Raw genomic sequence first — 15,844 nt, forward strand, 5'->3', positions numbered from 1 at the left:
GATCCTTGTGAAAGAATGGTTTCTTTATAAAAACACAACAAAACATAACAAAACAATAACAAAAAACTTTTCTAGATAGTGATCGACTTGTTAATACCTATCTCCTAAACCTTTTAAGCAAAGAATTAGATAAGAATGATGGGAAAAAATTTATGAACTCTCATCCTGGTTTCAATTTTAGATTTCCAGTGGAGATAACTATGGAATCAGGGACATGTTGGATGAAAACAATGAAACATTTTTAGTAATGGATTGAGGTTTTTCTTTTCAATGATGTTAAAGATTATGATTTCTTTTTCCTTTCTTGTAGTTCAGTTTTTTTTGTGTTTGAAAAGTTTAGAATTGGTTGTTTTAGTATTCTTCTGCTAACTCTTCTAATTTGCTCTCCATGTGCGTTTTTCAGTCATTCAGTTTTACCCCATTTTAGGCTGTAATGCAATATATACATATCTTTTTTTTGTGAGTTTTTCTCTTTACCCTCTAGAATGTCGTTCTGCAGTTAGTAGTAGCAAGAGCATAAGCAGTCAGAAATTTGCAATCAGAGAGCTTTGGGTTCAAATCTTCTTGTCCTGTCCTTACTAGCTTTGTGAACTGGACAACTTATGCAACTATGCTGAACTTTATTCTTTTCCAATGTAAAATGAAGGTGATCACACCTATTTCAATATATTGTTGTAAGGAATAAATAGAATAATTTAATCATGGCTATAGTTGACTCTAGAAAAATTTGATTTTTTTTCTCCTTTCCATGTCTCAGGATGAATTTTATTCTCTCTATTGGCATTACATATTTCATAATCTCGTTATAGTCAAATGAATGTTTAAGTACATTTGGTTAGAATGAGAGTATGCGTGATATAACTTGTTATGTAAATTCATTTTGTAATATGCTGATAAAATCTTAAAAGCATTGCATATCAAATTAATTCTCAAGCCTGAAAAGGTTGATTCTTTTCTAGGGAACGCTTTCTAGTTTTAAAGGTAGTTAATGTTTACATGTATTTGTCACATACTGTGAACTCAGTTCAAAGCCTTTAAGAAAACTACAGTGTTAGGAGAGTCATCTGGTTTGCTTTTAAAAAAAGTTTTTTAGACTTTTTAGCTAATCAGTTTAAAGTGCATTCTTTTATTGCCTCTGTAGATATTCTTTAGTGGTAATACAAATGTAAAAACTAAATCCCTGTTACAATTAATAAACTCTGAATTCTAAATGTTTCCATATTCTCCCCTTTTTTAGTGATGTCAGTTAAAGCATTAGTAACCAATAAAATAAAAACAAATTAAGGTACATAATTTCTGAGGCAGCTTTTAAAAACACGACTGTATAGTCTTTCCTTTGGAGAGACCTAGCTAAGAAAAAAAGCTATAAACATTAAATTAAAATTCTAGCCTAAACTCTTAAGTTTAAAGCCTGTGGAAAAAAGTGACAAATTTTTAATTAGAAGATGGCTTTGCATTTTTTTGATGCAACTTATTTAGACTTTAAAGAACAAATATTCTCACTGGTCAAATATTAACCTTTGTTTCTAGAATGTTCAGGATGCTGTGTAAAAAGATAGATAAGGCCAGGTGTGGTGGGTCATGCCTGTAATCCCAGCACTTTGAGAGGCCGAGGTGGGTGGATCACCTGAGGTCAGGAGTTTGAGACCAGCCTGGCCAACATGGTGAAACCCCATCTCTAGAAAAAGTACAAAAATTAGCTGGGCATTGTGGCACATGCCTGTAATTCCAGTGACTTGGGAGGCTAAAACAGGAGAACTGCTTGAACCCAGGAGGTGGAGGTTGTAGCGAGTGCCAAGATCATGCCATTGCACTCTGGCCTGGGTGACTCAATCTAAAAAAAAAAAAAAGAAGAAGATAGACGATATATAACATAAGTAGAAAAGTAAATACTGCCTCCTATATTAATTTTTATTTACATCGATATTACTCATACTTACAAAATATTTTAAAAGAGAGGCTTTGACAGAATATTTGGTGAAAAATTACTAATTAAAATATAAATTAGTATAAATTGAGAGGATTTTATCTTTATTTTATTAACATAAGCTAAAATAATAAGTGTTTTATAATTCTTAACTATTGTCATTTTGATTATTTTATAGGAAAGAAGCATTGGATTTTCATGTAGATCACCAGTCAAGACCGTTTTTCAAGTAGGTCCTTAATTTGGGGATAGTGGTATGTAAAGGAGGATATCCTAGAAAACTATGGAGTTACATTTGTAAAATTTATTACATGAGAATAATCTGTCAAAAGGGCCATAGCAACATCTTGCAACTGCACAGAATTCTAAGAATTACATTCTCTGTCTTTTTATTAAGAATTCCTGTATTTTATTATTAAAAATCTTAAAATTTATTCAATTGCAAATAGAAATATTTGTTTACATTACAAGAAGGATAACTTTTAAAATTTTTGGTTGATTAAAAATGGAGTGATAATTATATTTGATGTCCAATATTTTTATTATGCTTTTGTGTTTGTGGGGCTTTTAATTTTTTTAATTTTTATTTTTTATGTCAACTTTTACTTTAGATTCAGGGGGCACATGTGCAGGTTTGTTACCTGGGTATATTGTGTGATGCTGAGGTTTGGGGTACAATTGATCCCATTACCCAGGTACTGAGCATAATACCGAATAGTTAGTTTTTCAACCCTTGCTCCCTTCCCTTTCTCCCACTCTAGTAGTCCCCAGTGTCTGTTGTTGCCGTCAATAGATATTATTGTCCATGAGTAGCCATTATTTAGTTCCCACTTATAAGTAAGAACATGTGGTATTTGGTTTTCTGTTCTGCGTTAATTTGCTTAGGATAATGGCCTCCATCTCCATTCATTTTGTTGCAGAGGCCATGATTTCATTCTTTTTTATTGCGGCATGGTATTCCATGGTATATATGTACCACATTTTTTTTAACCAGTTCACCACTGATGGGCACCTGGGTTGATTCCATGTCTTTGCTATTGTGTATAGTGCTGCAATGAAGAGGCAAGTTCATGTATCTTTTTGGTAGAAAGATTTGTTTTCTTTTGGATATATAGCAGTAACGGGATTTAAGGTTCAAATGGTAGTTCTAAGTCCTTTGAAAAAACTCCAAACCGTTTTCTACAGTGGTTGAGGTACTAATTTGCATTTCCATCAGCAGTGTATAAGTGTTCCCTTTCTCTACAGACTTGCCAGCATCTGTTGTTTTTTGACTTTTTTTTTAAAAAAAAAATTCAACCTCTATTTTAGATACAGGGGGTACACATACAGATTTGTTACATGGGAATATTGTGTGATGCTGAGGTTTGGAGTATGGATCCCATCATCCAGGTAGTGAGTATAGTACCCAATAGGTAGTTTTTCAAACCACCTGCCTTCTCTCCTCTAGTAGTCCACAGTGTCTATTATCCACATATTTGTGTCAATGCGTGTTTAATGTTTAGCTCCTACTTGTAAGTGAGAACATACAGCATTTGGTTTTCTGTTGGTGGATTTATTTGCTTAGGATTATGGCCTCCAACTGTGTCCATATTATTGCCAAGGACATGATTTTTTTTTTTATGTTTTTTATGGTTGTGTAGAATTCTGTTAGATATATATATATATATATATCACGGTTTCTTTATCCAATCTACCACTGATGGGCACTTGAGTTGTTTCCATGTATTTGCTATTGTGAATAGCACAGCAATGAGTGTATGAGGGCATGTGTCTTTTTGGCAGAATTTCTTTTCCTTTGGGTATATACCCAGTAATGGAATTGCTAGGTTAAATGGTAGCTCTGTTTTAAGTTCTTTGAGAAATATCCACACTGCTTTCCACAATGGCTGGAGTAATTAATATTCCCACCAACAGTGTATAAGCATTCTCTTTTCTCTACAGTCTTGCCAGCATGTTATTTTTTGACTTTTTAATAATAGCCATTCTGACTGGTGTGAAATGGTATCTCATTGTGGTTTTGATTTGCATTTCTCTGATGATTAGTGATACTGAGCGTTTTTTCATACGCTTACTGGCTGCTTGTATGTTCTTTTGAGAAGTGTGTATTTATGTCTTTTGCTCTTTTTTTAGTGGGGTTGTTTCATGCTTGTTTGATTATTTAAGGTCGTTACAGATTCTGCATATTAGTCCTTCGTTGAATGCAGAGTTTGTGAATATTTTCTCCCATTCTGTAGACTGTCTTTTTACTCTGTTGCTAGTGCAGAAGCTTTCTGTGCAGAAGCTCTTTAGTCCCACTCGTCAATTTTTGTTTTTGTTGCCATGACTTTTGAGGACTTAGTCATACATTCTTTCCCCAGGCCAATGTCCAGAATGGTGTTTCCTAGGTTTTCTTCTAGGATTCTTATAGTTTGAGGTCTTACTTTTAAATCTTTAATCCATCTTGAGTAAAGTTTTGTATATGGTTAAAGTTAAGGGGCCAGTTTCTTTCTTCTGCTTATGGCTAGACAGGTATCCCAGCACCATTTATTGAATAGAGAATCCTTTCCCCATTGCTTATTTTTGTTGACTTTGTCAAAGTTCAGATGGCTGTAGATGTGTGGCTTTATTTCTGGGTTCTCTATTATGTTCCAGTGATCTATGTGTCTGTTTTTGTACCGTACCATGATGTTTTGGTTACTGTAGCCTGTTGTACTTTTAAACTATTTTGGTAGTCTTGGATACATAAAGCAATGTTCTTGGAACCTTTCTATTTTAACTAAATAGTTTGATATATATTTTGTTCCTTGACATAGAACATATAATGTATGTTACACTTTATATATTCTAAATATTTGACATGTAATTAAATTTAAGTGAATATTTTGCATGCTCATATTACTATTACTGTTGCCAAAGAGTGTTTACACTTCTAATAAGAAAGAATGTTATATCAGCCAAACTAAATGGCCACAGTAGACATGTTATTTGATATCCTGCACTGAGTAGTGGGTTTTTAAAAACAGTTTTATATAAGAAAATTATTGTGCCATAGATTATTTCAAATCAAGCATTATAAAATATTCCTAAGCCTTGTTAGAATAGCTATATACACTTTTCTAGAAAATTGGTGGAAATTATCTTTTGGTATAAACTTTGTATATGTTTATAGCATTGAATTACAACTCCTAGTCTAATGATTTATATGTGATTTGCATGCAGTAAATTTTATTAAAGGAATGAGTTAACTAGTTGCCTGTTAATGAGAATGATGTAACAAAAGACTAGGTGAAGTAATTAGATTTTCATGAAGCAGTATCTATAATCAGGCACATCATTCCCTATATTGTTACATGCCATATTCACAGGCTTATTCGATTGTGTTTTGAGAATTTTGTATTAATAGGGAGTTAGATTGTAAGTGTCTTGAAGAAGGGATCTTTTTTTGTGGCACAGATGCTGATATGTTATAGGCAATTATTAAATGCTTATTGAGTGAATAAACATGGTTTGCGCCTTTGATTTGGGTTTTTTTAAATCTAATGGTTGGTCTTGGGGGTTTTGTTTGTTTTGGCAGCAAAGGTCTGGCAGAAAATGTATGAGGAGGTATTATAGACCTCTTAGGATAGAGGATAAGAATACTTTTTTGCACATGCTATTTCTTAGAAATATTCTTCAAAATGAATGGGAGTGTTTTAAAAAGGAAGTATTGAGGGGAGTTGACATATAACATGCAGGGTGGAAGGAAGTGTGTAAAAAATAGTCATAAGTTAGTGGGCACAAAAGACCCCGTCACACCATGCTCCTTTCTCCAGGAGGATGTCTTCTTTCTACTTTGGATGAGAGAAAACCATGGGCTTACTCTAAAAAGTACTATGTCCCTGCTTAATACAGTTAGAGGGAGGATGTCACTTATTTCATAGTTAAACTTGTCATTGCATCCTGTACACATATAAAAGTAGAAAATAAAATAAAGTATTGTTTTTTATACCTTGCAGGACTGTGACTCAGTGCTGGATTTTTAATCAAGAACTTAGGCGTACACTTTAATAATTTAATACAGAAATAACCCAGAGTAGTTTTTACACTAATAAAAGGATATTTCTTGAAGCCTGCTGGGGATTTTTTTTTTTTTTTATCACCAAACCAACTCGGTGTTTATTGATTGAGAGAGTTCTTTGTCTGTCTTTGAATTCTAATAGTTTTACACAAAAATAAATAAATTCTTACTAAAAATATGTTACAAGGCGTCCATCCCTGTCATCAATTTATATATTGTGAAATTGTACTTGACTGCAGTGGTAAACACATGTAAATAAAAAGGAAAATCCTCTGTACCTGTTAGAGCACTGGGAAAGGAATAGGTAACAATATGCATTTTAAGTCATGAAATAGTCTTAATTCAACAGAACAGTGATTTTTCTGGTAACAGTAATTTGACATTACTAGTGATTCGAAGTGAATTGAGCCACTGCAAGACACTCAATTTATGAAAAATTTCTCCTGCCCATGTAAAATTACTATGCTCAATGGTTCTAAAATTATAATATTCATGTCTATGTTGAAATAATCCAATTTAAATATATCCTGTCGTTAAGACAGATACCTAGTTGACAGAAAAAAGAAGCAAACTAATCTTCTATCTGTTTTGTAGTGAGCTGATCCAGTTTATTACAACTGGTCCTATTATTGCCATGGAGATTTTAAGAGATGATGCTATATGTGAATGGAAAAGACTGCTGGGACCTGCAAACTCTGGAGTGGCACGCACAGATGCTTCTGAAAGCATTAGAGCCCTCTTTGGAACAGATGGCATAAGAAATGCAGCGCATGGCCCTGATTCTTTTGCTTCTGCGGCCAGAGTAAGGTGTTTTAAAAATATTTTAATTCTCTTCTAGTTCTGTTAAATGTTTTATATCAAAGTAAAGCATTTCTATCACTGGTGACTTAGAGAAAACCTTTGACATTTTGCCTAGTATCAAACAGTGTTTCAGTATATCTCCTTTGTGAACTGATAACGTGATCATGATCAGCGTAAGTTTTCTCCAATTAAAACTCTCCTCATCCTGTTTCTTGTTCCAAAGACTTAAGTTACTGAGGCTCCTAAATGTTTGAATTATTGAATTCATGTAAGAATACCAGTTTATGGCTAGTAGATATTAAAAAGAAGATATAATTTGAGATATTACCTTTTGATTCAGACCTAACACTGTGCTTTCAAGCTTAACATCCTATTATTTTCCTATACATGGCTAGTGTTTATGAAAGTTTCTCTACTCCTTATTTTTAAATCCATATAAATAAAGTATTATATTGGATTTATGCTGAGGTTGAATTAATGAAGTGTAAGTTTATTTTTAGTATCATGAGAAGTGTCTCACTTAAATTAAGGTAGTTTTTAATCTGGTCGTGTTTGCAATGAAACAACATTAGACAGTTTTATAATTGATTTCTTTCTTTTTCTTACCATTTCATCAGCAAGTCCCTTCAGCTCTTTCAAAATAAACCCTGAATCTGATCATTGTGGTCTAAATCACTATTATATTTTGCCAGAACTGCTACAATAGCCTCCAAATTCTTTTTTCCTCTTTTCTTACACTCAATTAATTAAAATTTTACCTTGCCCAAGTAAAATCAACTATGCCCAGTGATCTTTTAAAGACAAATCAGATTAACATTCACCTGCTGAAAACCCTTCAGTGAATTTCTGTCTCTTCTAGAATAAAATCTAAAGTCTTTATTGTAGCCTCCAATGCTCTATCTAGTCTGGCCCATATCTATCTCTAGCTGTATCTTTGATCAATCTCTATCTTAATCATTGTGTTCCAGGCACACTAACCATCTCACTATTCCTTGAATAGCATATTTCTGTCTGGAATAGTCAACTAACAGCAAAGAGGACAGCGTGGTTGGATAGGAGTGAGAGAGGGAGGAAGAGGGTGATGAGGTTACAGAGGTAATTAGGGGAAAGATTATATGGTCTTATAGGCCGTAGTAGTACTTTTAGATTTTTCTCTGAAAAAAATAGAGAGCCATTTTAGGGTTTTGAGCAAAGGACTGATATGTTCCACTTGCCATTTAAAAGGATCATTCTGGCTGTTGCATTAAGAATGACTATAGAGGCCGGGAGTGGTGGCTCATGCCTGTAATCCCAGCACTTTGGGAGGCTGAGGTGGGCAGATCATTCGAGGCCAGGAGTTTGAGACCAGCCTGGCCAACATGGTAAAACCCTGTTTCTACTAAAAATACAAAAATTAGCTGGGTGTGGTGGTACCCAGCTGTAATCCCAGCTACTCCAGAGGCTGAGGTAGGAGAATTGCTTGAACCAGGGAGGTGGAGGTTGCAGTGAACTGAGATCATGCCACTGTGCTCTAGCCTGGGTGACAGAGTGAGACTCCATCTTGGGGAAAAAAAAAAAGAATGACTATAGAGGGGCAAAAACAGCAACAGGGAGCCTAATCAGGAGTCTGTTGGAATAACCCAGCGAGATGATGGCTTGGACCCGGGTGGTAATAATGAAAGAAGTATACAAATATATTTTAAAATATATATTAACGGTTGAAGGTCAAATAAACAAGATTTTCTGCTAGACTGAATGTAGAGTATGAGAAAAAGATACCAAGGATTACTCCAAAGTTCTTAGCCTGATTAACAGAAGGATAGAATTTACATAAACTAAAATGAGGAAAACTGTGGCTAGAGTCAGAATGAATGGACAATCAGGAGTTATGTTTTGGACATTTATAAACTTAACCTGTTTGTTAGTTTTCCAATTAGACTGATGAATGAAAAAAATTAGTATGACAGCTTAGAGTTATCAGCACATAAATGGTATTTAAAGCCGGGAGACTGGTTGAGATTACCAAGGCGAAGGTATAGATAGAGAAATAAAGAGCACCAAAGATGAAGCTACATCTTGATAAAAGGTCAAGGAGAAGAAGGCAGCAAAGGAGGTTGAGGAGGAGCCACCAGAGAGGTAAGAGGACAAACTGAGAGATAATTATGTCCTAGAGGCCAAGTGAATCAAATATTCCAAAATGAGAGAATGACCAGTGGTGTCAAATAAGGCAAGTAAGAAGAGGACTGCGAATGGATTGTTAAATTTTGCAGTGTGGATATCATTGGTGAATTCTGTAAGGTGAATGTTGATGGGGAGGTGGAGGCAAAACCCTGTGTGGAGTAGACTTAAAAGAAAATTGTGGGACCGGAATTGGAGTTAGTGAATATAGACAACTTTTTTTTTTGAGGAGTTTTTTTGAGAAGTTTTCCTGCAAAGAGATGAGGTGGTAGCTGTCAAGAAAAGCAGGATCAATTTTTTTTTTTAAGAGGAGAGGTATTAGGTAAAAAAATGATGATGTAGGAAAAAGAGGGAGACTTGTTGGAGCAATTTCATTAATGAGGCAAAAGGAAATGGAAATTAGAACCCAGGTGGAGAGATTAGGCAGGTGTGCATCTCAGGTACTCGTCTATAGCAACAGATGGGAAGGGAGAATATGTGAACACAGATGCTGATTCTTAAGTAGGAAGCAAGATCAAAACAGCTGAAAGTGAGGATGAAGGATAAGATATTGGTTGGTCTGAAGGGAGAGAAGAATATGTGAAAGGGTCATCTGGAAAAGGAATAGATCAGGGAAATGTGGTGTGTGATTGCTATACTGAATTAATGGCCCATCTAGTGTTCATGGCCATGAATTATGAGTATGGTTCTCCAGCCTGTTCAACTGCATGGCTGAAGGTAAGGAGTAGGTGGAGAGCTGGCTTTAACCATGGCTGTGGTTTTGTGAAACAAATGTGACCAAAGTGTTAAGGAAGTTAAAGATACCTGCAAGAGAGCAATTAGAGTCTTTGACCATATCTTAGTAGTAGACATTTACTGTAAATGTGGTATTGTTTTGTATAGTTAAATTTCCAATCATATTTTAAAGCATTATAAAAATAATAAACATATCTAATTAATGAAGGAAATAATTGAGGCTGAACTGAAAGTCACTACCATGTTTACTGATATTTCCTGCCTATTTCACCCTATTACCACCTTATGCCATCCATTTCTGTTTTATTTCTACTAGGTCATTTAATAAATTTGAGCATAAATATACTTGTTAGATTTTAGTATATCTTGTAGTGGAGCAACTTTTGTTAAGTTAGCTACTGTTTTAGTCCATTTTGTGTTGCTGTGAAGGAATACCTGAGGCTGGGTCATTTATAAAGGAAAAAGGTTTATTTGGCTCATAGTCCTGATGGCTGGGACATCAAGATTGGGCATCTGCATCTCGTGAGGGTCTCAGGCAGCTTCCACTCATGGTGGAAGGTAAAAGGGAGCCTGCGTGTGCACAGATCACATGGTAAGAGAAGAAGCAAGCCACCAGGAGAGGTGTCAGGCTATTTGTAACAACCAGCTTTCAGGGGAACTAATAGAGGGAAAATTCGCTCAACTTGGAGGGAGGGCATTAATCTATTCATGGGATTTACCGCTACTATCCAAACCTCCCATTAGGCCCCATCTCCAACACTGGGGATCAGATTTCAACATGAGATTTGGAAGGAACAAACATCCAATCCAAAGCAGCTACCATTGCCATTTCACCTAAAGAAATGTCTTAAACATATTGTTTACATTTTGTGCATTTAATTTTTTTAACCCCTTTCTGCTATTAGTCCCTGAAATATCCTATTATTTGTATGAACCCGTTAGGGTATATATATATTTTTACCCTTGTCTGGGGAAGAGCGAGTGTTGTTGACATTATGTTAGGTGGCTCTAGGAATTAAGGAAAAATATTGTAGCTGGAAAATAGAGCTTATGTGAAGAAGCAAAGACCATAGGTCTTAAAAAATTGAAAAATATCACAGCCCCAAACTTATGCAGCGCCAAACAACCTCTTTACCTTGAGTTCCTATTAGTTATTGTCTAATTTTTCATTCCATCTTTCCAGATTTTACCAAAACATAGACTTATACTCACTATTTTCATTCCTCAGCTATCTTTGACTACTCATTTGTGAGCAGTTGTTAAAATTTAGCGTTATTTTCATCATTCCTGAAAATATTGTCTTTGGAGACCATGACTTGTGTCTTACTAATTGGTTTTTCTTCCTTCACTTGTCCTTTCAGACGCTGGTATTGTGCAGGCTTCTTTTCTTGGTTTACTGCTTTTCTTGCTCTAATTTTCAGTTTCCTAGTCTGTAAAATAAGATAATGATTGAACCTGCATTATAGTGGTCTTTGAGGATTCAATGAAATTATTTCAGTGCTTAGTATAGTACCTAGAACATAGTATTTAATGAATGGATGTTATCTTTTATTATTAATATTTTACTTGCATGGTGCTCCCCAAACCTGTATCTGTAATTTGTACTGGATGTAATATTAATATACAAAAATCAATAGTAGTCTTGATACACTTGAAATAACCAGTTAGAAAATGTAATTTTAGAAGAGATTTCCATTCATATGGTTAAAAAAAAGTCTATGATACCTAGAATAAATTGAACAAAAGATGTGGGAGATCTTTATGGAGAAAATTATAAATATTTATTGTAGACGATAAGACATAAGTAAATGAAGATATATGCCATGTTTATGAATGGGATGAGTCAGTATCCTGAAGATATCAGTTCTTTCCAAGTTGATCTATAAATTGTGTAATTTCATTCAAAATCTTAGCACAGATTTTCATGAAGTTTAACAAACTTATGAAACAGCCAAGGGCCCAAAACAGTTAAGACAGTTTTGAAGAGGGAGAAAAAGACGTGGTGATGATAGGGTGAGACTTATTTTAAGGGATATCATGACTTTTTATAAAGCTTTAGTAGGAAAAACTGTGGTATTAGCATGGGAGTAGGTAAGTATATCAGTGTAACAGTCTAGAGTGCTCAAGAGATGACCCAGATATAATGAGAAGTTGGTGCCATTATAAATCAGTGGACAAGGGATAGATTGATTAGTCAATAAATTGTGTTGAGATAATTTTATATGGAAAAATGTAAATTAACTTCTTAAGTTTCTATCTAGGATTCTCCTTAGAGTTTCAGACTTATGTAGAAATAATGCACTTAAAACTGAACTGACTACAATTTTTTTTTTTTTTTTTTTTTTTGAGACAGAGTCTCACTCTGCTGCCCAAGCTGGAGTACAGTGGTTGGTGTGATAATAGTTCTCTATAACTTTGAACTCATGGGCTCAAGCCATCCACTTGCCTCAGCCTCCCAAGTAGCTAGGACTGCAGGCATGTACCACCATGTCCAGCTATTTTTTTTTGTTTTTTCTAAAGACAGGGTCTTGTTATGTTGCCCAGTCTGGTCTCAAACTCCTGGTCTCAAGTGATCCTCCTTCTTGGCCTCCCAAAATGCTGGGATTACAGGCATAAGCCACCATGCCCAGCCTGCGCTGATTATAATTTACCAAAGTATTCCTTGTGTATTCTGTACATCTCTAGGAAAGAAATTTGGGAGCTAGTATTCTTTCTTCTGCCCTGTTTATCCCCCAATAGAATCAGCAAAAGATCTTGTAGGTTTTTCCTTCTGAACATTTTCTTGAATTATTGCCTTTCTCTCTATTCCTACCATCGCTCTTCTAGTTCTGACCTGGGCTGCTGCAAGAGTCCTGGAATATGCTTTTCTACCTCAAATATATCTTCCACATAGGCTTCAGAATGAGTTATCTAAAAATATTAATCCATCAATCTCATGACTATTAAAAATATTTTAAAGTACTCCGTTATTCCCAGAATCAAGTTCAAGCTCCTTGATATGGTTTCCAAAGTGTTCCAGTGATCTGTCTCCCAGCCCCTCCTCCAGCCTTATATCCTGCCTAACCTTCTATATACTGTGGGATTCTTACTCTGTTGCTTTTACTCATTCTACCCCTTTGCCTTGGAATTCCAATTCTGCCTTTGCCCAGGTAATTTTTATTTGTCTTTTAACACTCAGCTCAGAGTTCTTTATATTATGCATACAGATTCTTTATCCAGAGATATGATTTGCAAGTATTTTCTCATGGTATGTGGTTTGCATTTTCATTCCCTTTAACAATATCTTTGGATGAGCAATTTTTACTTCTGATGAAGTCCAGTATCAGTTGTTCTTTAATGTATTGTGCTTTAGGTGTCAAGTCTAACAAACTGTTCCCACACCTAAGGTCACCAATATTTCATTCTTTATTTGCATCTAGAAGTTTTATAGTTTTAGTTTTTATACTTAACTCTATGATGTATTTTGAGTTAATTTTTATGTATGGTGCAAGGTATGATCACAATTTGTTATTCTTTAGACATATTCTTCTAGCATTATGCTGAAAAGACCTTATTTCTTTAATTAATTGCTTTTGCACCTTTGTTGAAAATGTATTGAATATATATATGTATATATATGTATATATGTATATATGTGTATATATGTATATATGTATATATATGTGTATATATATGTATATATATAGGTATATATATGTGTATATATATAGGTATATATATGTATATATATATAGGTATATATATATATCTGGGTCAATTTCAGCGATTTGTTCTGTTCTATTCATCTACAAGCATACCTCAGAGATAATGTAGATTTGGTTCAGACCACCACAGTGGAGTGAATATGGCTATATAGGGAGTCCCATGAATTTTTTGGTTTCCTGGTATATAAAAGTTATGTTTATACTGTAGGCTACTAAATGCAATAGCATTATGTCTAAAAAAACTATGAATATATCAATTAAAAATACTTCATTGCTAAAAAATGCATGCTAACAATCATCTGAGCCTTCAGCGAGTCATAATCTTTTTGCTGATCTTACTTTGATGTTGATGTCTGCTGATTGATCAGAGTTGTGGTTGCCAAAGGTTGAAGTGGCTGTGTCTATTTCTTTTTATTATTATTATTATACTTTAAGTTCTGGGATACATGTGCATAATGTGCAGGTTTATTAAGTAGGTATACACGTGCCATGGTGGTTTGCTGCACCCATCAACCCATCATCTACATTAGGTATTTCTCCCAATGCTATCCCTCCCCTAGCCCGCCACCCGCCAACATGCCACAGTGTGTGATATTCTCCTCCTTGTGTTCTCATTGTTCAACTCCCACTTATGAGTGAGAACATACAGTGTTTGGTTTTCTCTTCCTGTGTTAGTTTGCTGAGAATGATGGTTTCCAACTTCATCCGTGTCCATGCAAAGGACATGAACTCATCCATTTTTATGGCTGCATAATATTCTGTGCTGTATATGTGCCACATTTTCTTTATCCAGTCTATCACTGATGGGAATTTTGGTTGGTTCTAAGTCTTTGCTATTGTGAATAGTGCTGCAATAAACATACGTGTGCATGTGTCTTTACAATAGAATGGTTTATAATCCTTTGGGTGTATATCCAGAAATGGGATTGCTGGGTCAAATGGTATTTCTGGTTCTAGATCCTTGAGGAATTACCATACTGTCTTCCACAAAGGTTGAACTAATTTACACTCTCACCAACAGTGTAAAAACATTTCTGTTTCTCCACATCCTCTCCAGCATCTGTTGTTTCCTGATTTTTTAATGATCATCATTCTAACTGGCATGAGATGCTATCTCATTGTAGTTTTGATTTGCATTTCTCTAATGACCAGGGATGAGCTTTTTTTCTTATGTTGGCTGCATGAATGTCTTCTTTTGAGAAGTGTCTGTTCATATACTTTGCCCACTTTTTGATGGGGCTGTTTGTTTTTTTCTTGTAAATGTGTTTAAGTTCCTTGTAGATTCTAGATAGTAACCCTTTGTCAGATGAATAGATTGCAAAAAATTTCTCCCATTCTATAGGTTGCCTGTTCACTCTGATGATAATTTCTCTTTTGCTATGCTGAAGCTTTTTAGTTTAATTAGATCACATTTGTCAATTTTGGCTTCTGTTACCATTGCTTTTGGTCTTTTAGTCATGAAGTCTTTGCCTATGCCTATATCTTGAATGGTATTGTTGAGGTTTTCTTCTAGAGTTTTTATGGTTTTAGGTCTTACGTTTACGTCTTTATCCATCTTGAGTTAATTTTTGTATAAGATGAAAGGAAGGGGTCCAGTTAATGTTTTCTGCATATGGCTAGCCAGTTTTCCCAATACCATTTATTCAATAGGGAATCCTTTCACCATTGCTTGTTTTTGTCAGGTTTGTCAAAGATCAGATGGTTGGAGACGTGTGCCGTTACTTCTGAGGCCTCTGTTCTGTTCCACTGATCTATACTGTTTTAATTTGGGACATTTACAGAAATGATATTCATTTTAAATTACTATTACAAGTAAAAAGTTTTGGAGAAACTTTTAACTGGCCACCATTTAGCCATACTTTTATTATCATAATAAAATTATTAGTATAGATGAATTACAAATGCTTTAGTGAAATTACCAGGAAATCCCATCATGGTAAAAATTTATGAAGTGGTACAACTGTATATTTTATAATTTGTTTAAAAAATTAAAAAATTTTATACCTAAAGCTTTCAAATTCAGTCTGAATTTTTAATTTTTTGTAAAGCTGTAAATATTTATTCTTTCCTACTAGAGAATTTAGGAAAATGTAAAAGGCCAAGAGTAATAGCAGGAATCTTTGGAAGAACAGGATCTTTATACAGAATATTTTAGCCCCTCAAATCCCAAAGGAGCATGGATATTATTTTTGTGACTTTGTTTTATAAAGACTTTGAATTAATTGCCATAACAATGACCTAGTAAAGGCGCTCTTATTCACGTTTCACTAAGAAGATATATTTATGTAAAATCTTTATGCTTTATAAATAAATATTTATTCAGCATAGGTAAATATGGTACTTGAAAATCTGGGTACTTGGAAAGCTGGCATTTTTATTTTTAAAAATTGAGCGAGAAAAGAAATCAAAGGAAAGTTGAAGCAAAAATAATTGGTCAATTAATTGTTAAATAATTTGTTATACTAGAGATAGAACAATTTAGCA

General features: G+C 34.5%; 1 protein-coding gene across 7 annotated transcripts in view; it reads left to right on the forward strand.

The window, feature by feature from the left end:
• The window catches only part of NME7 (NME/NM23 family member 7), a 237,027-nt gene that overhangs the window by 62,587 nt on the left and 158,596 nt on the right, over nucleotides 1-15,844 (forward strand). For all 7 annotated transcript variants that reach the window (XM_032161055.2, XM_058443250.1, XM_058443247.1 and 4 more), the window contains exons 5-6: nucleotides 2,106-2,156; nucleotides 6,558-6,765. In XM_032161055.2, the coding sequence (XP_032016946.1) occupies nucleotides 2,106-2,156; nucleotides 6,558-6,765 (259 nt within the window). The remainder of the gene's footprint in view (nucleotides 1-2,105; nucleotides 2,157-6,557; nucleotides 6,766-15,844) is intronic.

The sequence above is a fragment of the Hylobates moloch genome, unplaced genomic scaffold, assembly GCF_009828535.3.
Source record: "Hylobates moloch isolate HMO894 unplaced genomic scaffold, HMol_V3 SCAFFOLD_8, whole genome shotgun sequence".
Lineage (NCBI taxonomy): Eukaryota > Metazoa > Chordata > Mammalia > Primates > Hylobatidae > Hylobates > Hylobates moloch.